Source organism: Panulirus ornatus, chromosome 7 (assembly GCF_036320965.1).
Source record: "Panulirus ornatus isolate Po-2019 chromosome 7, ASM3632096v1, whole genome shotgun sequence".
Taxonomy (NCBI): Eukaryota; Metazoa; Arthropoda; class Malacostraca; order Decapoda; family Palinuridae; genus Panulirus; species Panulirus ornatus.
The window spans coordinates 39,583,099-39,608,098 of NC_092230.1; the positions used below are offsets into that span (position 1 = coordinate 39,583,099).

Below are 25,000 nucleotides of genomic sequence, written 5' to 3' on the forward strand. Positions count from 1 at the left end.
GGGTCTATGAAAAGGTAAATGATGGAATCAAATGCTGTTCTTATTACCACCCAGATCCTCTGTGCTTCTCAGTCCCCGTGGAACCTCTCGCAGTCTAGGGCTGAGTAGAAAAGGACTGTGACTTGTCTGTGTGTGTGTGTGTGTGTGTGTGTGTGTCTTCTTAGGGGTTGTGTTGGTTCACGAGGTGAAAGTGTCGGCTAAGGGGTTCAGGAACTGTAGCTCTTTGCTCCGATAATGTTACATATCCTCCATATTCCTCCTTCCCTGCCTCATGCCTGCGTTCCTACTCTGGAAAAGTATCAGTACAGGAGGGGAAGAGAGGGTTTCCAGACCTTAGTTGAGTCGCGCCCGTCTTAGTTACCTTCTACGTACACACACACACACACACACACACACACACACACACACACATACATTTATATATGTATATGTATGATAAGACTTATCACCCGATATATAACCAATGCTCTATTCTTTGAAATATTCAATGCCTAGAATACATTTTACAAAGAATTTCTTGCGATCCCAAATAATTATTTCCTCATTTAGTTAATAAAATATTATCTCGAGATATTTTTATAGCAGATATATTCTCTGATGTGCCTTTTTCCTCTCTCTCTCTCTCTCTCTCTCTCTCTCTCTCTCTCTCTCTCTCTCTCTCTCTCTCTCTCTCTCTCTCTCTCTCGTTGGCATTTCCAGCCAAAAAAAAAGAGATCATAATCATCTTTTTATGATTTTATTTCGATTGTTTAATTCAGGATAGTTGGTTGGTTGGGTTTTAAAACTATATCAACTGCCAGGGTTATATATTATATATTTATATAAAAACCTCTCGAATAAATCTTTTCACACATTCTTCAGCTGTCCAAAGTAGTTCTTGTACCATAAATGCTCTTACAACAAATTGGGCTCTTAAAATTTCTTCCATTTTATATAGAAAGTATAAGTCATTTTTCTTATATTCTTAAGATTCTTTTCCGTTTTCTGTTAGAATGTTAATATGGATAATATAGTCAACTTTCCTTATTCTATTATGGTATGACTGTTTTATTATCAATTTCTGATGTACCTCTTTCAGTCAGAAGTACTTTAACTTATAAACATTTTTTTTATGTTTTAGTTACATACAAATTACTAAGTGATGTCAAGTCATCATAGCTCGTGATATGACCCGATATTCATCGAAGCACCTTTGTCTATCAAAGATCCCGTTTTCTGTGTGTGTGTCTGTGTGTCAACAGAAATTATGATTTATTCTTCTTCAATCCAAAGTGACCATAAATACGCCTCACGGACGATACACTACGGCAATAATATGCTAATGATTCACCATGACTTGTATAATCAATGTGGCGCGGTGCGACCCATTGTGATTAATAATGCAAGTGTGGGATGAATCACCCCTTAGTCTCTCTCTCTCTCTCTCTCTCTCTCTCTCTCTCTCTCTCTCTCTCTCTCTCTCTCTCTCTCTCTCTCTCTCATAGGACGGGCCTGATTGCCGGTTCTCTGGGTCCGAACACGGTCATGAAGCCTTACTAATGGCCAAAGTTGGTAGCGAGCACCTGAGAGAGGGAGAGGCTACCAGGCAACAGCTATTCAACTTGATGTTTAAACGTAATATATTAGAGTCATATACAACACACACACACACACACACACACACACACACACACACACACACACACACAAGCGCGCGGGCGTTCATACCCCATGCGATGAGGTTTCCATGTACTGGTATCTTGATGTTGGAGATGTTGACGTGGTGGCTGGGTTTGTGGCCAGGAATTGGGGTCTGTTCGTACGTCAGGCAGCTCTGTACGGGCCGCCTAGGGGTCGAGTCTATATATATATATATATATATATATATATATATATATATATATATATATATATATATATATATATATATATTCTTCTGGTGTTAAGAATAGTGCTTAGACCATAGGCACTTTATATATGTAACCCATGACAAAGTAGTTTCGAAATCATCAAGGTGATAACTGTATGCATACCTGAAAATACTCAAGATAGTTCATTATTTCTCGTATCAAAATTTAGATTAAAAATAATTCTTCTTGAAGGTAATCGGTCAATCTCGGAGCCATCATTAGAGTGAGGGTATTTACATATCATCACACAATGTCAAGTTTATGAAAGATTACCTTTGGCCTCTGGCGATGGTCATTTGTTCTAGACCCGCCCTAGGCCGTTCATCTTCAAGACAAGGTTTGCAGCGCCCTCCAACAATGCACGAGATAAATAAAAAATAATTCACTATTTGACTGTGACAAATGACACAATCCTTACTCCTGAAATGAGGTTTTTGGGTTGCCATTCCTTGGTAGTGGAGAAATAACGGTGTGGAAATAACGCTAAGGGACGTTGTCCTTCCGTTTTCAATAACTGATGTTTTAGTGGTGTAGTGGCCACACGGTCTACGCCTGTAACTACATATGTCATGGTTCGAATCCCATCCCGGTATCCCTCATCTTCCAGTGACTGGGGAAATGTGTTGCTAAGCTCAGTATGATTAATTACTCATTTACCAATGACTTCAGTTAATTTCCCAGAACAATAATATATATATAAGATGCACATTTAGATGTGTCCATTATTAAGTCTTAAGCCGTAGGTACATAACATTAGTTATGATTAAAAGGATAATTATTTTACATAATTATGATTAAAAGGATAATTATTTTACAAATTTATGAGCAAAGTTACATTGGAATCAGCAAAGGTCAATTCAGAGATATTTAGTATTTCTCTTTTGACTAACAAGGATAAATAGTTTGAATTCACCAAGTAAATTACATAACCTATTTTAAGTTTGTCTTCCATGATAACTTGTTAGCAACTTGACGTTCGCCCATGTTCTCAGCTTAGGAAATTCTGGATTGTATAAATACCCGAATGTGCTAAACGGTAGAAAATAGGATAATGGGTGGCATTAAACAGAAAACGGGCCATTAGCTTCGAAATTCCATCAACAATTGAGAATGTAATGTTCCTGATTTAATTGTCTTAACTGTTTAATGTCATGATCTCATAACCTAGTACTTTTACGAAGCCTGGTTTATTTCTAACCATTAGCCAGCTATTCCAAGGTACATCCAGAATTGCGCTGATGACCGTAATATTCAAAGATATTCTTACCATTCTCGTCTCTGATATTCTCGCTCTTATATTAGGGTTTCATAATTTTCCAATTTCAGTACTTCAGGATATTCCACTCAGAATACTTTGAAAGCCTAGTCATAAAATTATGATATTCCAACCTGAAATCTTCGATGGTCTAGTCATCATGCTGTAGGATATTCAGCCAGAATTTTTCGATAATCTAGGATATTCTGGCCTTGCTACTCCCAAAGATTCAAACCACAGTAACCTGTGCTTCAAGACATTCTAGTTACAATATTAAAAAAAAAGAATAGCCATTTCAAGATATTCTGTTCATAATATTTTGATATATTCTGACCACAATGATACAGGATATTCTAGAGATCATAATACTTCGAAATAATCCAAACAAGAACCAAATACTCTGATATTCTAACCACAATATTCCACAACATTTTAGCCACAAACACTCCAAGATATTCATGCCACAAGATTCTAAGACGATCTAACCACAGTAATGTAAGTTATCTAATACCAGACACACACACACACACACACACACACACACACACACACACACACCCACACACACAGAAGGTGGGGTGATGATGTTGAACACAACAGTACGAAGGAATAGTTAAATGGTGGAAGGGAGGCGGAGGGAATTGGTTCGCTTGATAAATCCTACCATTAAAACTCAACCTGCAGGAGTCTGAGAGAGAGACTTTGGAACATAGATTGTACCAAGCTCCCACCTCGCGAGAAATATCATGGACTCGCACTATCTGCTGACTGATATCAGAATAAGGTTTAAGGACGTCGATAAGGAAATGTTTTAGGTGAGCTGTTCACCCCATTACCAAAGGACGGACATTAATAAGCATAAGCGTAAACGCCTCCACCCACTGCACATAATGAAGTACAAAGACGTGAGAGAGTCCAGAGAAGAGCGACAAAAACCGGAGTTGATGAGAGGGAACTGAGTTAGAGAGAGAGAGAGAGAGAGAGAGAGAGAGAGAGAGAGAGAGAGAGAGAGAGAGAGAGAGAGAGGCTGGAGATTGATACGGTGCCTATCATATATATATATATATATATATATATATATATATATATATATATATATATATATATATATATATATATATATGAAAGGATGCAGGGGGAGGTTCTGCTTGCCTCAGTAGAGGGATAGTGGATGACATGGTACAAGGTAAGTGAGGAAAGGGGTGAATATTGGCATCGTGTAGAAGTTAAAGCTGATTGACTGTCGAGAATGTTGAAGAGATGAGATCCCACACTGGTGTAGAATTCCCTTCCTCGTACACTACCTACAGTAGATAAGAAACAGTTAATTACACACACATATGTGTGTGTTAGTGATGGAATAGAAGGATGATAACCTAAGCATAAAAGCAAATCAATTATTGTTTTATGTTAACCGAGACGGCATGAGCAAATGAGGTCTTAATTAGCGCTTGATTGACGCTATATATATATATATATATATATATATATATATATATATATATATATATATATATATGTATATATATATATATATATATATATATATATATATCTTTCATACTATTCGCCATCTCCCGCATTAGCGAGGTAGCGTTAAGAACAGAGGTCTGGACCTTTGAGGGAATATCCTCACCTGGCCCCCTTCTCTGTCCCTTCTTTTGGAAAATTAAAAAAACTGAGAGGGGAGGATTACCAGCTCCCCGCTCCCTTCCCTTTTGGTCGCCTTCTACGACACGCAGGGAATACGTGGGAAGTATTCTTTCTCCCCTATCCCCAGGGATATATATATATATATATATATATATATATATATATATATATATATATATATATATATATATATATATATATATATTCCCTATCCTGAGTCAGTTACCCATTTGTCAGCTAACCAGTAGGCTATGGTTTGTTTTGTCTGAATATTAAAAACTTTTAACATTTTGTAGGTGGAATTCTAAAACTTCAACACTTTACTAATTGCCACATTCAACTGAACGTGTAACTTAATGTTGTGATCTTTGACCAAGCTATGTTGTATAAATGATATGACTGATAATCCTAAGAGCATTTGATTTTTTTCTTCTTCTTCTTGTAAAGGTTATGGCGATCATAATAAACATTCCAGTGCTTAAAAATATACAGAGAGAGAGAGAGAGAGAGAGAGAGAGAGAGAGAGAGAGAGAGAGAGGTGCTCATTACATACATTCCAAAACTTAGACATTAACCTAAAAGCCACATTGTCTCGGTAGAAGTCGTAATTGAATTGAAAATGTCTTGACTTTTATTAGATACAAAAAAAAAAAAAAAGCATTCAGAAAACCTTAAAAGCTTTTAACCTACTCTGCGAGACGCATATATTTCGCCAGTTACCTCATTTACAGAGAAAGTAATTTAAGTGATTTATTATTTTTACTGAGTCAAGCAAAAAAAGAAAATGGATGAATCCATTTTCTTTACCACTTAGCATTGCACACACTTAGGCATATTTACAGAACATCTCATAATGATGGTTTGTACTTAGGTTAAGCGGTTTGGAATCATGATTTTATATCATTAAAGAAAGTTTATAGTTAACGCAGTGTCCCCTCCCGGCTCTGTTTTTCTTTTGGTGTCTCCTTTTCGTGTTTGAGATCATATATGATGTTTTTGTTTCCTGCTCTTTAACTCCACAAGGAGCATATATATATATATATATATATATATATATATATATATATATATATATATATATATATATTTTTTTTTTTTTTTTCTTTCATAGTATTCGCCACTTCCCGCGTTAGAGAGGTAGTGTTAAAAACAGAGGACTGGGCCTTTGAGGGAATATCCTCACCTGGCCCCCTTCTCTGTTCCTTCTTTTGGAAAATCAAAAGAAAAAAAAAAAAAAACGAGAGGGGAGGATTTCCAACCACCCGCTCCCTCCTCTTTTAGTCGCCTTCTACGACACGCAGGGAATACGTGGGAAGTATTCTTTCTTCCCTATCCCCAGGTATATATATATATATATATATATATATATATATATATATATATATATATATATATATATATATTCCTATGAAATTTATGTTGGAAAGGATCACAATTTTGCGCGTGATCAAGTATATTCCTATGAGTCCACGAAATGAAACACGATAAGTTTCCAAGTGCACTTTCGTGTAATAATCACATCATCAGGGGAGATACATGTGAGAAATATAACTGACTATTATATTTCTCTCTTGTGTCTCCCCTGATGATGTGATTATTACATGAAAGTGCACTCCCCGGACTCATAGGAATATCTATCTATCTGTCTATCTATCTATATCTATATCTATTAGCAGTTATAACAAGGTAGGTGGCCTTTGTGGCCCTGGCTTTCGTTATAGACCTCAGACCCAAATAACCAACCAATCAACTGAACATCGTTGTGGTTAGGGTTGCTCTCGCCTCAAAGGCAGTGGCAAAGACAACGAGAAAACGAACCACAAATGATTACGATAGTTGGATTTCCCTCGTCTGGCATTTACCCTCGTCTGACGTAACTCCAATTCGAACCGAATCATAAACGAATTCTAATATGTTTTTTCTTTTTTGTTTTTTGGTCCGAATTAAGAAAACTTGTAATATATTCATGGCATTTGCTGGTTCATTAAACTTCAAAATGAGATCCAGTACTGATGGGGCGTCCTTTACCACTCGGGTTTAGAATCTGTTTTGTGGGGTTAGATTCTGTTTCTATGACATATTGATGCCATTATGTCCTATAAGATATCCGGAGGTCTTGGTTCTCCACGACACTTATCCTTCATACAGGACGCGAGAACAAGCAGTCGATGAATTTATAATTGTTACCCACCACTTCTGGGATCCTTTTAACTATACTTAACTATACTTGAACAAGCTCGTCACACTGTTTACAAGGATTGGTCTATTTGCCAATAGTGATTAAGGCAGTTTTTGCTATTGGTGATCCTTCCCATTTTCTTTTGAGTGTCCGTCTTCAGCGGTGGAGCACAACGGTACGACCCTTGAGCACGACGGTACGATCCGTCGTGCTCAAGGGTCGTACCGTCGTGCACAAGGGTCGCACCGTCGTGTGCACAAGGATCGTACCGTCGTGCTCAAAGGGATCGTACCGTCGTGCCCAAAGGGATCGTACCGTCGTGCTCAAGGGATCGTACCGTCGTGCCCAAAGGGGTCGTACCGTCGTGCTCGAAGGGGTCGTACCGTCGTGCTCCAAAAGGGGAGGGGGGGGGGGGGGGAGGTCAACAAACTAGCGCCTCTCAGTGTGTAAGACATTAATAATTCTCGTGTTAAGTTATGGACACAGGACTTAGGTCATAATGGGTAAGGCCGCCCACGTCCTCATAGATTCTCCTCTGTAATTAATTCGAGAGACGTTGGGGTCACTGGAGGTATCCCCCCCCCCTCCCTCACTGACACACACACACACACACACACACACACACACACACACACACACACACACACACACACACACACACACACATGACCTGGCCCAGCAGCGGTACGTTCCAACGACTCTGTTGAGGGTTTACGTCCCTAATGCCCAGCCCGGGCCAACTCCCGTTACGTTATGATGGTTAAGGTCGGTGAGGGTACTTGCTTCGTGCGGTATTCTCGACCGTCTTTGCTCTCATTGTGCTGGATTTTCGTCTCTCTCTCTCTCTCTCTCTCTCTCTCTCTCTCTCTCTCTCTCTCTCTCTCTCTCTCCTGGCACACTGTGTGTACTCGTGATGACGTCATTTCCGATGACGGTTTGTGCCGTGGTGTTGTTCTTCTTATGTTGTGTTGCGAGAGAGAGAGAGAGAGAGAGAGAGAGAGAGAGAGAGAGAGAGAGAGAGAGAGAGAGAGAGAGAGAGAGACTTCTGTAATACCCAGCCTGTCAGCACACACTCCCACATGACCCTGTCAGTACTATAGGAAACACGTTATTCAAAATATCTATTTTTTTGTGATAGATAGACGAGGCCGCCCTTACTCACCCGGGGCAATTATAATATGCAAATTCTGCGAGGTCCTTAAAAGGTGGGCCTCTCAGTGCTGAGCATAACAGCTTAATTGGGTTATCAGCGCATTTTTCTCGCCAAGGTAAGCACACGGCTTCCCTGAAGATGATAGTCCAGAGAGAGAGAGAGAGAGAGAGAGAGAGAGAGAGAGAGAGAGAGAGAGAGAGAGATCCTAAACCCCCCCTCTCCCCTCTGCCCACCTTACTGAAAACCACTCCCCTCCCTCCCTCTCCTCTCTCCCCCTACCGACACTCACTCGCGTCAAGAACATGCTAATATCCACAAGGCTTCGTCTCCTTAAACCCAGGTTTCTCATCCCTAAATCCTCAGCTTAATAATAGCCACAACTAGGAACTTGGTCCATGTACACAGATCTTTTTTTCTTTTGTTTTAACAATGGATTTCATTTCATTGAACTAGATTCTATTTTTTTTCCTCTCTATTTCTAAGGTAGAAGAAATGTTCAAGCCACGATGTGAGGTTGAAAGGTCGTGAGGGATGACCTTGTACAGGTTAGGTCAAAGGCCATTGACCTTGTGTATGATAGGATGGAGGGTCAGAGGTCAGCGACCTTATGCACGTTAGGATGTGTGGTCAGAGGTTGATTTCGCTGTACAAAGTAAGGTTGACCTTGCGCCCTGGTCAGGAGGGTCAGGTACAAGGAGGTAATCCGAGGTCAAAGCATAGTTAGTTTAACAGTAAAACAGGCAGTGGTTCTTACTAGCAAGTGGTCAATGTATATAGGTGTATACCAAACTGGTTCTTACTAGCAAGTGGTCGATGTATATAGGTGTATACCAAACTGGTTCTTACTAGTAAGTGTCGATGTATATAGGTTGTATACCAGGATGGTCCTTACTGGCGAGTGGTCGATGTATATAGGTGTATACCAAACTGGTCCTTAGTGGCGAGTGGTCTATGTATATAGGTATATACCAGGAAGGTCCTTACTGGCGAGTGGTCGATTTTATAGGTATATCCCAGACTGGCCCTGGCTGGCAAGTGGTCGTTATTGTATATAGTTATATACCAGGTGGTCTCTATATAAATATAGTTTTGTACCAATAAGTAATCGTTCGTTATATAGAAGTTTGTAGAAGCGAGCGATCCTTAGAAACACATACGCCACACTTTTGAGCAGTGGCTCCAAGTAGGTTTATACCACACTGGTCACTTAAGACTTGAGTGGTCGCTACAAGTAGGTTTATACCACACTGGTCACTTAAGACTTGAGTGGTCGCTATTAAGATTCTTATATCCATGAGTCGTAGTTATATGCGACCATTAAACGCAGGTATGAAACAGAATGGTCCTTAAAGAAGCAAGTGGTCTTTGTACACAGACATGGGTCGTATACACAGACTGTAATGTGGTCTTTAGAATTTTCCTCCAAACACCTGAAGATAGTGTTCTTCATTTTCATTTTTACTTCGGTTTTTGGATGTGATAACTTGACGTTGACGGCCTTAACGACCCTGGCAGTTGATACAGGTCATAACAGCCAGTTAATACAGGTTCCAACAACCAGAGACAACCAACCACACAATCATGTATTCATGTGACAGAAAATCCACTCAGAGGTGATGGCTTCCACTTTGAGATGTACATAGAATGAAATCTTTTCAGAATCCATCTTCCTTCCTTCAAGGTATCTGATCCTCTACGTTCGTATGAATAATATGGGCGTAGCTGAGGGAATTCGTATGGAATTCCTGTCTGGTGTAAGTTCTACATAGATTTTCAGTTTTAGGATATGTAGAATATAGCAATATGGAAAATATGTTTCTTTTGGAAGGTAAACTCGAGTAAAAGTTAGCAACTATTCTTGAAATTTCAAATACAAAAAGGTTGTATATTTTTTAATGGCTGTTTACCAGTATTTCTCTTAATGTCCCACAAACTACCATCATTACATACTCGCCACATACCCTAACAGCCTTTGCATAATTACATAGTTCATGTCCTTCCCTCCTTTACACACACACACACACACACACACACACACACACACACACACGCACAACCAACCCCTCCCTCCCGCCACACTTCGCTTCGACAACGAAGAATGCGGATGAGAATCCTTTTCATACCGTAACCCAGAACACATTCCACACAATAATATCAGAAATGTAATTATATTTCCACATCGCTCGCATTACGGAACTTCCAAGTTCCCGGTGGACGATTATATTTGGGGCGAGACGGAACCCACCCCGACACATAGACAGACATGGCCCCGCCGCCCCGCCCCCCGTGGCTCACATAGTGTTGCAGTGGCAGGCAGTGTCGTGAGCAGAGGGTGGTGAGGGGAAATGGATTCCCGTGCTCTGTGTAGGATGAAATGGAATTTTCAAGTTAGGAGTTATTGGATGTAGACCTTCGTTTGTGGCGACGACCCCCCGTGAGATGTTGTGTCTCTAGATATATATACATATATATTCCCTCCCTCATCCCTCCCCACCATCCCCATCGCGTCAGCCCAGTGTAGGAGGAAAAAAAATAAAGAAGGAATTATTTATTCACGTCTTTCTGATGTGATAACTGAAATGCCCTACGGTCATACATCGCCAGCAGCGTCGACAGCAACAACGAGAGATGTACAATCAGTGTTCTCCAGCCATCCGTGGGAAATTGATATGATGGTAATGGGAGACATACTTAGAATTGATATGATGGTAATGGGTGACATATTTAGTTCTTTGTCAAGGACAGAGGGTAAAAGCTTCGCCTGTGAGAGTAAGATAAATCTTCCCCTCCGTGCGTGTGTGTGTGTGTGTGTGTGTCATTGGCATGTAAATATATTCATTGTATCTGTGGTGCGAAAGTGGTGATTCTGAAACCAGGTGTATATTTCATTCTTCTTTTTGGGGTTAAATTCATGTCCGGTTGTTTTGATGTCGCATGTACGTGTTTGGTACGTATGTAAATAATGAGCCAACTTCAGCCTTATGCATTAACCATCTTGAGGAAATGAACTTCAGTTTGATTCATGAACGACCGTAAGAAGAGCATATTGGAATAGGTTAAAAAAGAAAAGATATATATATATATATATATATATATATATATATATATATATATATATATATATATTTATATATATATCCCTGGGGATAGGGAATTAAGAATACTTCCCACGTATTCCCTGCGTGTCGTAGAAGGCGACTAAAAGGGGAGGGAGCGGGGGGCTGGAAATCCTCCCCTCTCATTTTTTTTTTTTTTTTTTATTTTTCCAAAAGAAGGAACAGAGGGGGCCAGGTGAGGATATTCCAAAAAAGGCCCAGTCCTCTGTTCTTAACGCTACCTCGCTAACGCGGGAAATGGCAAATAGTTTAAAAGAAAAGAAAAAGAAAGATATATATATATATATATATATATATATATATATATATATATATATATATATATATATATATATATATATATATATATAATAGACAAGATCACACATTACACATTTTTTTATTTTTATTTCTTTTTTTTTTTTTTTTTTTTTTTTTGCAAATATTCAATGTTATGGTCACTTTACGAGTCACAAGGACATAAAGATTTAGGAAGGAGGTGGAAACTCTACATAGTTTCGATATAATTCACTGATAATTATTAGTCGGAATGAATATACAAACCATTCATCGGCACACACACGCACACACACACACACACACACACACACACACACACACACACACACACACACGCACACACAGGGCCAGCCCTAGCCTTTGTAGGGCACTAAGGATTTTATTCTAAGGTCTCCGTCCTCCATTCTTCAAGCTCCTCCCAAACCAGGAGCGTCTGTTGGAATGGGGGGGGGGGGGGAGGCTCCTTATAGGTCGAGCGAGGGCCGACGCTCCTCCTCCTCCTCCTCATTCATTCCTGTATCATGGTAACCGACCCTCAGTTGTAGCGTTCTCTTGTACGTTTAGAACTCCGCTCATTAAGGTCACTTTTCTCTCCCACCCCCCCTAAAAATTTCCTTAACAACAACAACGCAGTCCTCGTCAAAACTTTGCTCAGAGGTGAGGTAACTTTCTTAGTGTGTGGGGGGAAGGGAAGGGAAAGGAGGGGAGCTGGTGGATGAGAATGGACCATTCACTGTCTAATAGATAAGATAAATTCTTTTAATGTATAATTTACATTGTGCCGACCCTCGTGGAATTGTATAAGGAATGGTGAAAAAAAAAATTTGCATAAGATTGTCTTCCTACGGAATAGGGGACAAGGTGTTCAGTCTTGCATAATAAATTAAATGTCACTTGAAGAATTAGTGAATATTTGTGCTCTAACGAAATTTTTGAGTATTTGGATTTTTTTTGCTATAACGAAATTTTGAGTATTTGGAATATTTTTTTTTGCTCTAACGAAATTTTGAGTATTTGGATTTTTTGTGCTCTAACGAAACTTTTTAATATTTGGATTTTTTTTTCAAAGTTTTTATCATTTCTTATATCAATATCTTTTTTGTGCGTTAGGGATACCTTATGAATGTCCAACCATTTCGACCAATGTTGTTGACGAGTTGCATTTGTTTCGTCATGGAAAAAATGGTTGATAAGTCTTTTTTTTTCTTTTTTTAGAATAACAATCTATTGAATTATCATCAGTGCGCACTTAAGTAAACAAAGATACACTATTTTAAATAGCGTTTCAGTTTTTTATGCGGAAAAAACTTTGCCTTTTTTTTTTATGAATTTTGAAAAAGCCTACGACACAGCGAATGGAAACATCATGCAACCTTTTAAGAAGTTATTTACCCATTTTCATTTATGATTGTTTTTTCTTGACAACGTTTTCTGTTAAAATTGCTGCCTCCAACATGATAATCTCGTCCACATTTGTGCCAAAGAGAATCGGGGGCCACACTAGCTTGGGTTCCTCGATTTAGGAAGTCAAGGCTTGATGTACATACATACATACCTCCCTCCCTCCTCGTCTTCGTCTACGACATGATGTGGTCAAGATGTAGTATTGTTGTGTAGCCAGGAGGAGAAACACTTCCACCTGTGGCCTCGCCCTAAAGTACGAGGAACAAGAGTGCGTCAGTTAAGTTTCTACCTGGCCCTCAGAGCAAGCGTTCCTCCGCGAGAACTCTGGTTCGAAGAAAAAGAGCACAAGGAGGCAGACACGCTGACGAGGAATGATTTCCCTCCGTAGTTGCTCTCGGGGAGATAAAAGTTACGACGAAATGGCTGCCTGCGAAGGAATATGAGCGAGCCAGAGTGTGAGGTACAACAGCGATGTGGCGGAGCCAGTTGTAGACCATTTGTCATCATGTCCACTTCTGCACAGTTGGCCCAAAGACGAATGAATGTCTGGGTGTATTGGACGCTTGAGTGTTTCCTCAAGAACGTAATGTCTGGGTGTATTGGACGCATGAGTGTTTCCTCAAGTACATGAATGTCTGGGTGTATTGGACGCTTGAGTGTTTCCTTAAGAACGTATTGCAATCTGAATTTTTGCTCGAAATTATTTGCCATTGATAAAACCATAATTCAACTCATTCTAGATCAGTAATATCATCAGACTTTCTATCAACTCAGAGCTCTATACGTTGGCCATACAGAGTCGAATGAAATTCAAGGGCAATGGTGTCGGTAAGGTAATCTCATGTGAGAGTGATATCGTCTTGATATGGTCGCCTGGTCCACTGTCACATTCCCGGCAGTAATCAGGCGGACTCGTTGGCCGAGTCTCGACTTTAGAACTCGAGGAGGGCGGGTCGTCGTCGTACCGATCCCTCGGGAGGTGTGGATCCTCGTCTCTCCTTGGGAGAAAAAGAAATCAATATTTTCGTCCTGTGGCAGAGTCAGTGGACTATAGCCTGGCTATAGCCATCAAGAAAACCCCAAGCTATAAGAACGTCGGACTGGCCGACTTTCTATTGGAAGAATAGAAAAGAGAGGAAGTCGTGTTGGCTCGCCCGCGTTACGCATTAACTACACATATATCACACGTCTCTAAGCCAGGCGCCACAAGAACATTTCCTCCAAGATGTCCCATCCAGCCTCGCTATAGATACAGGGGTTCTTAATCTTCTGTTTTTATGTATGTGGGCCTCTTACAGATGCCTGTTGTGTCTTAGGACCACCTTCATCGTATGTCCAATATTAAATAGGGTCTGAAATCACAATCAAAGACAAATAATGCCATCCAAACCCTCAAAGACGAGTAATACCATTCTAAACCCCTACTAGTGATCGTACTGATGGTAGAATTTTATTTACTTATTCATTTATCCATCTCTGGACCACGGGTTAAGAACCCTTGCTATAGAACATCTACCCATTCCCTGCCAAACCCGAGAGCAACAATCGGTGAAAAAGTTGACAGAGGATTTCATAAGATGGAAGATAAATATTCAACTTTGGAGACTTCACGACATCACTAATTTGATTAACAAGTTGATAATTACTGTTTTCTCGAGGAAACTCTAATGATAGAGATGACATAAGGTTGTTTACTTACTGGTTCCGCCAGGTGGCGGGGGTGAGTAGTTTATGAACGTGGCCTTTTTCTTTTTTCTTGTTTGCTCTGGGGTTTGGTAGAGCGCGTGTGGGTGAACGAGTTTGGCTCACTTGCCTTGTGGCTGCGGGTGGGTGAGAGAGAGGAGTGGTGGTCGTGAGCAGGATATTGGTCATCTTCTGGTTCCTCGTTGCTACACCGACGATATGACCAATTTATTTTTTTTTTTTATTCTTTTTTTTTCCTTACATGACGTACGCATTTGTGTGGTCTGGCGAGGTGATAGGGTAATCTGTCATGTGTCTTATCATCTCACGGTATCTGATAACGACTACAGTAATGTTTTGCCTCGGATAAGATGATATTTCTAACCAGGTTTGACACAATACCCGATCCTTACTTAACTGTTTGATATCTAATGTATTTTGTACACACACACACACACACACACACACACACACACACACACACATATATATATATATATATATATATATATATATATATATATATATATATATATATATATATATATATATGAGACGTATGGAATAACGTATTAAACTGATAATTAACGTTTTATACGTTTGGTTATATGGGTTTAAGGCTTATCGGCTGCCGGGCTCATTATGGCCAACTGTTTGAACGCCTTCTCAGGTAAGAAGGATAATTACATCAGCTTTAAGCCTATATCAACAGCCAGAGGTCATTAAGACCGTCAACGTCAAATTATAGCCACCCACCGAAACATCTTTAACATCTTGTGTTAATGTGAAGGCCTCTCACTCCACATGGGGCCTTTGGCCTTAGTAAACGTGTGTGTGTGTGTGTGTGTGTGTAAAGATTCGCCTAGATAAGACTAATCACGGTTGGTTGGGTTTTATGATCAGCGACCTGTTAGGAAGTTCATTAGGCCTCCAGCCCTTTTTTGATGTGAAGTTCCTCAACTCTTTAAGTTGTGTGTGTGTGTGTGTGTGTGTGTGTATTTGTAAAGTAAATGTATAAAACCTAATAGTTAGATCATATCAGTATGCCACAAAATGAAATATGTAGATTTAGTATAACATAGATACCGTGGACGTTGTAACACGTTAATAAAGGCGATGCTTATTAAAGAGTGACAAAAATTCCACCAGTCGACCCCTCGTCTTGACCCCACCCTCCCTCCCTCCCTTTGTAGTAATCCTCTTAACACTCACCAAAGAAGGTGTTGAAGACATGGAGGAGCTTGGCTCGTCGGAACGTGGACAGCTCAGACATCTGCAGGGGAGAGAGAGAGAGAGAGGGTTCATAAAGGCGCTGATGAATATGGTCGTAATATGATAGTGTAGTTAAGATGTGGATGTAGTAAGGCTGTGTAGTTAAGATGTTCAGATGTGAGTGCGGTCAGATAGTGTAGTTAGAATATGGGTGTAGTAAGATAGTGTAGTTAAGATATGGGTGTAGTAAGATAGTGTAGTTAAGGTGTTCAGCTGTGAGTGCGGTCAGATAGTGTAGTTAAAATATGGGTGTAGTAAAATAGTGTAGTTAAGATGTGAGTGCGGTAAGATGGTGTCGTTAAAGTATGGGTGTAGTAAGATAGTGTAGTTAAGATATTTTGAGCTATCTGGCCTGTATATCATATACATTTGGTCATGATTCTGTGCTGCTAAGAGAATTATAAATCTAAACTTAAACATAACTCGATTACACACATAACGCTTACCATTTTTCAAATGAAAATGATATTCAAATGCCTTGGCTTGGCATATATATATATATATATATATATATATATATATATATATATATATATATATATATATATATATATATATATAATCATCTGATAAAAATTATATTTTTCACAGTGACTCACCCGCCACAGTACATTTTCTTACGAATAGAAAACGGAACGCTGAACCACCCATGGTTAGATTATCCTAATTTTGGTTTAGTACCACAATTTTTCTCTTAGTTCAGTCACGTCCCTGACTGAAACAGGTCAGTCTTGTACTAGATAATTAGATTCGCCTTTCGAATGCCTTAAGGGGATAAACAGTACTATGCCCCTCAACTAACAAGAAGAGTACAAAAAAAGAGTAACGGAGGATTTTCAGCCTTGAGGGGTCACGTCATAAGGCCTACTACTACGGTCGACTTTCTGAACGAAACATTTTTTTTTTTTTTCATTCCTTTTGTATATAAAAGGAGACCCCGGTGAAGAAATGTTATTCAATGTAGGAGTCGCCTGGGGTTATCGGTCAATACGAGGGGAGGAAAAAAAAGATGGTGCAAGAAAGAGAAGTAGAGATAGCGTAACATATAGAGGGAGGTAGATGGCGAAGGAAACAATGGAGGGAGATAGATGGAGAAGGAAACCATGGAGGGAGACAAGGATTGAAATAAGATGACAGTAGATAAACAGATGGAGGAATTAATGTAAATATGGTGATAGCAGATGTTACGCAAACATATGACCATATGGGGGAAAAGTATATGTATATATAAATAGCGATTTAAATTAGTTACCCTGTGAGTCTATTCTCGTTTTCTTCGCGTCTTTGGGTTTACCCAAGCAGACTTCAGATCCCATACGCTTAGCTAATTATTTCCTTCCTCCACACACTCGGTGACCACAGAGGTTCGTTTACAAAGATTCTCTGATTATATTAAAAGCTCTGAGAAGTTCAAAAGAACGCGCCTGTTCTGGTATAATCACACAGGCAGGAATCTCTCTCTCTCTCTCTCTCTCTCTCTCTCTCTCTCTCTCTCTCTCTCTCTCTCTCTACTTTTCATACTTGATTGCCGTTTTCCACGTTAGCGAGGTAGCGCTAGGAACACAGGAAGAAAGGCTACATCCGCCTATATCCATTCTCGAGCTGTCATTTGCAATGCATCGAAACCACAGCTCCCTGTCCACATCCAGGCCCCACAGACCTTTCCATGGTTTACCCCGCACGTTTCACATGCCCTGGTTCAGTACGTTGACAGCACGTCGACCCCGGTATACCACATCGTATATGTGTTGAGCTGTCAGTGGACTGAGCCAGGGAATGGTTAGCTTTCAGAGTCCTTCTTTGTTCCTTATGCTACCTCACTAACGCGGGAAACTCCGAACAAGTGTGTGTGTGTGTGTGTGTGTGTGTGTGTGTGTGTGTGTGTGTGTGTGTGTGTGTGTGTGTGTGTGTGGAAGGTCGTAAACGACATTATGTTGTTAGTTAAATATATAGATTCTCTTTTAACCTAAGGTTCTGCATCCATTCTGTTGACCTTATGTTTTCCTGATCCTCCGTTGATTGCAGCACCCATCAAACCAACCAACCTTCCACCCACCCACCCACCCACCCACCTCAAAAATAAAAAAGAAAAAACTAGATCCCAAATCCGTCTCCGCTACCCAAAAACCCGTCCAACAATCTCCTCCCGAATCCTGCACAACAACCCTTTCCCCTCAAATAAACAACCCCTTCCCCCCAAAAACCCCTTACAACCCTGACAACAAACCACATTCAGCTTTAACCACACACACACACACACACACACACACACACACACACACACACACACACACACACACACACCTCTCTTACAACCCATCCACCCAGTGAACAGCGACGAAAAGATACGCACAAATGGTTAGTCAGATTATCAAAAAGTATCGGATATTCATCATTTTTCCTTCCGCCACTCCAGAAAATCCAGTGGAGGGTCCAGTATTGATCATCCAATACTCTGAGGATGTAGGAAGGGCTGGGCCTGTGGTGGAGGCAGAGCGCAATATTCCTTCGCTCTCATAACACACTCTCTCCCGAGCCTCCATCAGCGATGAGAATTGCTCTTGGGGAAAGGAAGAAGAAAGTAATATTTTCATAGAGAAAAATGTATCTTAGAATATATATATATATATATATATATATATATATATATATATATATATATATATATATATATTGGTGGTGTGGTTGATGTATGGTGTGGTGGTAGTGCAGTGTTGTCCAAGAACGCCGTTTCTCGTGTTAGTGAGGTAGCGCCAACAGCCGACGATGAAGATGCCTAATCCTCTCACATCCGTTCTCTAGTTGTCATATGTAATGCACCGAAACCGTAGCTCCCTATCCACATCCAGGCCCCACAGACCTATCCATGGTTTAATACGGCTGTTTCATATATCCTGGTTCAGTCCATTGACAGCACAGCTCTCCAGTTAACTCTATCCCGTGCACGCCTTTCACCCTCCTGCACGTTCAGGCCCTGATCACTTAAATCTTTTTCACACCATCGTTCCACTTCCAATTTGATCTCCCACTTCTTGTTCCTTCCACTTCTGACATATATCCTTTTTTGTCGACCTCTCTAGACTCATTCTCTCCTCATATCTGAACCATTTTGGCACACCATTTCCAGCTTTCTCAAGCACACATCTCTCTTACCCTAAAATTACTCACTCGATCAAACCACCTCACACCACATATTATCCTCAAACATTATATGTCCAATACATCCCCCCTCCTCCGCCTTTCCTCATGTACAGCCCATGCCTCACATCACGCAACATAGTTGGGACGACTGTACCTTCAAACATAACCATTTTCTTCCTCCCAGGTAACGAACTCTCTCTTTCCGCACATTTCTCAGTGCTCCCAGAACTTTAGCCTCCTCACCGACCGTATGACTCACTTCCGCTTCCGTGGTTTCCATTCGCCGGCCACATCCGCTCTCAAGTACCAGAAACACTACACTTCCTCCAGGTTTTTCTCCACGCCAACTCACACCCTAACAAACCTGTCTCTTCACACTGCGAGCAGGAAAATTTAATAAGGGAAAAAGACTTTTGAAAATGATGTAGCTAAAAGAGAGCTGTATGTGAGCAGTACATTTATTCACGTTTAAACACACACACACACACACACACACACACACACACACACACACAGACCTATATATACATGTATATGCACTGTATGTGTGTTATTGCATTATTTGTATAAGTTGTATTGCATGTGTACATTACAATATCCTTGTCTTTATGCTTGTGTTATGCCTGTGTTAGTATATATGATGTATATACATGATTTATATACCTATGTAACCTTCATGTCTTTTTGGTATCCATAGTAACCACCATCACAACAAAGCAAAGCTGCCTCATTTACAGAAAGAAACAACACCTAACCTTCTCTACGTTCTGTAGACATGAATGTTTTCTATCAATTACACTCTCTCTCTCTCTCTCTCTCTCTCTCTCTCTCTCTCTCTCTCTCTCTCTCTCTCTCTCTCTCTCTCTCACTGCTTCTGACAGCGGTACATTAACGTCTTCATCAATCAAGTTGCTAACTAGTTGCAAAGGTTCTGGGTCAGTCGTTGCAAATCTCGAGTGTAACGCAGACTCTTGTTAGACTCTTGTTACTTCCTCCCTAATGAGATTTCTTACTTTGATGGTGTGTGTGTGTGTGTGTGTGTGTGTGTGTGTGTGTGTGTGTGTGTGTGTTGTGTCTGTGTTTCACGGGGAGCGAGTTTTACACTCTAGTTGCCCCGTCTCATAACCTTGTACTTATGTACCATGTCTTTACTCCATTGTCTGTGTGTATATTCTCTCTCTCTCTCTCTCTCTCTCTCTCTCTCTCTCTCTCTCTCTCTCTCTCTCTCTCTCTCTCTCTCTCTCTCTCTCTCTCTCTCTCACACACACACACAGCTTGCGCCATGCACCCATTAATCGACCAGCCCCAGGTGGAGGATGAACGCGTGGGGTATTTGTGGGCCGACTGCTGCGCCCAGGATTCGAACAGGGAGGGGAAGGAGGGCTTGTGTTCATTCATGTTCACTAACGTTAACGTCTCCTTCACGGATGCCCGTGTGTGTGTGTGTGTGTGTGTGTGTGTGTGTGTGTAGAATTTTCAGCGAAAATAGAAACAAACCGGATATAGCCCCAAGCCGATCATGGAAGTAGAAAAATGAAACTAGTAAAAAATAAATTAAATGCAGATAAAGAAAAAGGCAAGAGGGTCTTTACTTATGAGATTCACACCATGTAAACGATTTTATTACCTTACTGACCTCGAAGCCAAGCGGATGAAAATATAGTATGGTGTTCCATGAAATGATTGTCTTCGTACTGTATTTATGGGATGTGGAGTAAGAATAGCTGGAATTGGTTCTTGTAGAAAGAAAAAATAAATATTTATAATCTGCATTCAGTTGCATGGCCAGAAGTGGATTTTTTTTCTATCAAGTTCCGTCCCAGGTTGAACCCTATTTTTCATGGACATAAATGCGAAATCCAAAATAGAGTTGTAGATCTTGTGTCGTTCAGTTCGCTAAACAGTGGAGGAAACGAATGTACCAAGTTTAATGAGTATCTGATTAACGCAATCCAAGTTATGACTAATGTTACGGGGACTTGAAGAGTAAAGTGTTGATAACGGAGAAAGCAATTAATTAACAGTCCACCATGAAACGCAAGCAACAGAAAATGATGTAACTAAAGATGTAATGCCCCACATATCTTTATCATAATTGTCAAGATATGAGCGTTTTGTTTTCCGTGCTTGTCTTATAGAAAACTAAATTTTTGCCAAGTGAAAAATCATGCTTTAAATTTGCGAAGAAAGCTTCCCATTATAATTCAAATTAGCATAACTTCTCCGGCCACTCGAGCACAATTTACATCAGTTAAGTGTCCCCCACGACCTGACTGAAGCTAATTCGCTAATGAAGTCTCTGTCGCCTCATTACCAAGAAATGTAACTTTAATTGCTTGGAAAATAACGTGTTCTCTACCATGATAAATATTACTCACCCGTAATTGCCCTGAAAAGAATTTTTTTTCTACCCGTCAATGAAAATGATCTTACTCCTTCTCCAAATAGGAGTTATTTTACTATTCTTTCAGAACAGAAACTATCATTAAGGGCTTAGAATATAAGGATCTATGTGTTGCTAATTGTTGCTTTTCACCACACAACAAGGACTGCGTTCCTTGTTGCGAAGGGAGGTACGGTTCAAGAATTATCGTAAACACTTGAAGGTGGTTGAAAAAGAATATTGTGGTTGGTGGATGTAGTTTGAGGTTGACGGCCGTTATGACCCTGGCAGCTGAGAGGCCCAAATGACCAAACTTTTTACGAACATAAGTTACCTTAAGCTGCTCAGAACATGAGGGCTACCTCCGAGGGAAGTTATCCTAAGCTGTTCATAACATTATTATATTATCCCTGGGGATAGGGGTTTAAGAATACTTCCCACGTATTCCCTGCGTGTCGTAGAAGGCGACTAAAAGGGGAGGGAGCGGGAGGCTGGAAATACTCCCCTCTCGTTTTTTTTTTTTTAATTTTCCAAAAGAAGGAACAGAGGGGGGCCAGGTGAGGATATTCCACAAAGGCCCAGTCCTCTGTCCTTAAACGCTACAGCGCTAACGCGGGAAATGGCGAATAGTTTAAAAGAAGAAAATATATATATATATATATATATATATATATATATATATATATATATATATATATATATATATATATATATATATATTCGTATGATTCCACGGGTAAAATGAAACACAGTAAGTTCCCAAGTGCACTTTCGTGTAATAATCACATCATCAGGGGAGACACAAGAGAGAAATATAAGTCAGTTGATATACATCGATAAAAAATACGGAGTAGGACTACAGTTATCATTGTTGAGTTAGATATCTCCAAAGACGTAATGTATCTCGCAAATGGACACAAATTAATACAGAACCAAGTTAATAGGCGAATATATAAATTTTTTTAACACGTAAACATAAATTCTAAACTGAGAAATACAAAAAAGTGAAAAGGTTTTTCTCTATTCATTTGTAGACAATGATAGAATATATATATTTTAGATTCTTTGGATGAAAATATATGACATAAATGAAATAGACCACTATAAATATATTCGGACATCACAACAATTATAGAAAACGGGTTCGTAATGCCTCTATTTTGCGGCTGACGACTGTATACTCCAAATGTCAATCACCACAATTATTCAGGCGAACATTTTTTGGTACAGAATGTTACCATGAGTGACAGATGGACTCTCATTGACGGAGAGACATTAATGAATTTGCTCTTCATCTGAACGACTTTTCCCAGCTGCGCAATTAATGTTAGGTCTTTGACGGTGCGAGATAGAGCGATATACATGGCGTCCAGGAAAGTATAAAACAAAATATACATACGAATAAAAGTGAGTGGTTCGAATCCATCCTATACTCATATGTACATAGATGTATACATGTTTCGTATCTTTTTTTTTTTTTAACTATTGATTACGTTTTTGTATGATCCAATATCAGTATTTTAGGTTTTCCTCATTTTAATTTTCTTTCCTATCTCTCATTATAGAAAATTAACTCAAATACACTCCAAAACTCCATTCAACTAAACTAACTCCCTTTCTCTGTAGTTCTTCAGGAAGCTTCAGAAAATAGATGAATTAAGTTATCCTTTTCATTGGTGAACGTTGTTTGTATGCAAACATAAGAACAGCCTCTCTCAACCAAACTGGCAAGGTGAACCCAAATATCAATTTGCAACTGAACTCCCGCGGTCAACCGACATGAACGCACCTCACACATCAACCCGACCTAAAGCTAAACTCCTACATTAACCAGTGATACCCAAACTCCCACACCAACCCAAAGGAAAAAAAAAATGACCCAAACTCCTATATCGAACTGAGAAAAAAATTTACCCAGTAGAATTAAAGAGCACCAAGCCACGACAGTCTTCTCTGAACTTGTAATTTTTATCATTAACGAAATAACTTGCAGTATAAAAGCATGTATAATTTATGCATCAGTTAGTAATAACTCCGTACTTCGTATAAGCACTAATTATGTCATTAACAAATGTATATTTAACGGTTCTGAGTGTGTAAGATTCTCAAGATCAACATATTTAATGACTTCTATACTCACTAAACATACTTTATATATATATATATATATATATATATATATATATATATATATATATATATATATATATATATATATATATATATGTATCAGGAACTTAAGAACTTTTAATGTTCACGTTAGGAATGGGATAGAAAAAATGATTATATCATACAAATCTTACGGCAATTTATATAAATGTAAATTCCAAGTCGGTATGAATATATGTTCGTCTATCCTAAATATTTTTCAAAGAATATTTGTGGAGACAGAAAGTCTTATTTTCTGTTCTGTACTCTCTGACCGGCATTATTAATCTCTGTGAGAGAAATACTCGCCAAAATATTTTTTTGATCTAGAAACTCTTTGTTAAGCCAAGCGTTTTTTTTCTTTTTTTTTTTTTAAGTAGCGTATTGGAAAACAAACTCTGGTCTGGCTTTGTTTGTTCAGCAGACAATCATTTCCCATGGTAGACTCCACTGGCACAGCTTTTTTACATTTTCACCAGAAGTTCTGTTTGCTCTGTTTGTACTAAATAAGGACGGTACGAGCATTGAGTATGATGAAGTGTTTGCATGTGTATCCACAGATATAAGAATGTGTTATTTGTACGCTTAATGGTGGTGGAATGACCAAATAGTGTGTTTTGTTTACCTTCGCATTCTGTCGGTTTTAGTAGAACAACCTTGTTTACAGTCTTTCTGTTCTTCAGTAAGGCCAAAACGATCGATCAAGTGTATATGTAATTGCAATATAGCAGTCGTTCTCTCCGCAACGACCAATCAAGTGGCTTTAACTCCTACACTTCATTGTTCTACATTTAATTTGAGTTCAGGTTAGCTAATGGAGTAAAATCAAAATTAGTTATATCTTTATACAAGATATAACAGCATTAGTACCGAAATGAAAAATGCTGTGCCCATGTTTATAACTGAATCTGCTTATCTTAGTTTCTGATATCTTATGGTGACCAATTTTGTTTAAACTCAGTAACATTATCCAGTGTTCATATATGATGACAGATGGAAGCACATTTTCAGTCGATCTGAATCATTCATAATGCCAAATATTCTTATGTTCTATTGAAATTAGAATGCAATAACTTTTTATAACTACAACCATTTAACAATTGTAGAAATGTCAATGGTCTTTTCCAGTGGTCATATATGGGTCAATATCGTCTCCAGATCATGAACAGCTAACCTGATGTATACTTCATCCGTATTCTATTTTCTGATCTTTCAATTCCTCGCCTTCAAAACTTTTTCTCTCTTCCTTTCCTTTCTGGTTTTCCCTTATGAGAGAATTTCTTGCTTTTGATCACCATCGACCATGATTTTAATGTTATCCATAAATCTGACTGGATGAAAGTAATGACCTTTTTTAACGTATTAGTGACCCTTATCAAGTAGAAGTGATCCTTCTTAAGTATTAGTGACCCTTATTAAGTAGTAGTGATCCTTCTTAAGTATTA

General features: G+C 39.3%; 1 protein-coding gene and 1 long non-coding RNA gene across 2 annotated transcripts in view; one reads left to right on the plus strand and one right to left on the minus strand.

Moving 5' to 3' along the window:
• The window catches only part of Scp2 (Sarcoplasmic calcium-binding protein 2), a 118,039-nt gene extending 102,134 nt beyond the window's left edge, over positions 1-15,905 (minus strand). The window contains exon 1 of the mRNA XM_071663534.1: positions 15,824-15,905. Coding sequence (XP_071519635.1) covers positions 15,824-15,884 — 61 coding nt within the window. The 5' untranslated portion in view covers positions 15,885-15,905. The remainder of the gene's footprint in view (positions 1-15,823) is intronic.
• The window catches only part of LOC139749547 (uncharacterized), a 458,205-nt gene that overhangs the window by 236,578 nt on the left and 196,627 nt on the right, over positions 1-25,000 (plus strand). The gene's annotated exons all lie outside the window — the stretch shown is intronic.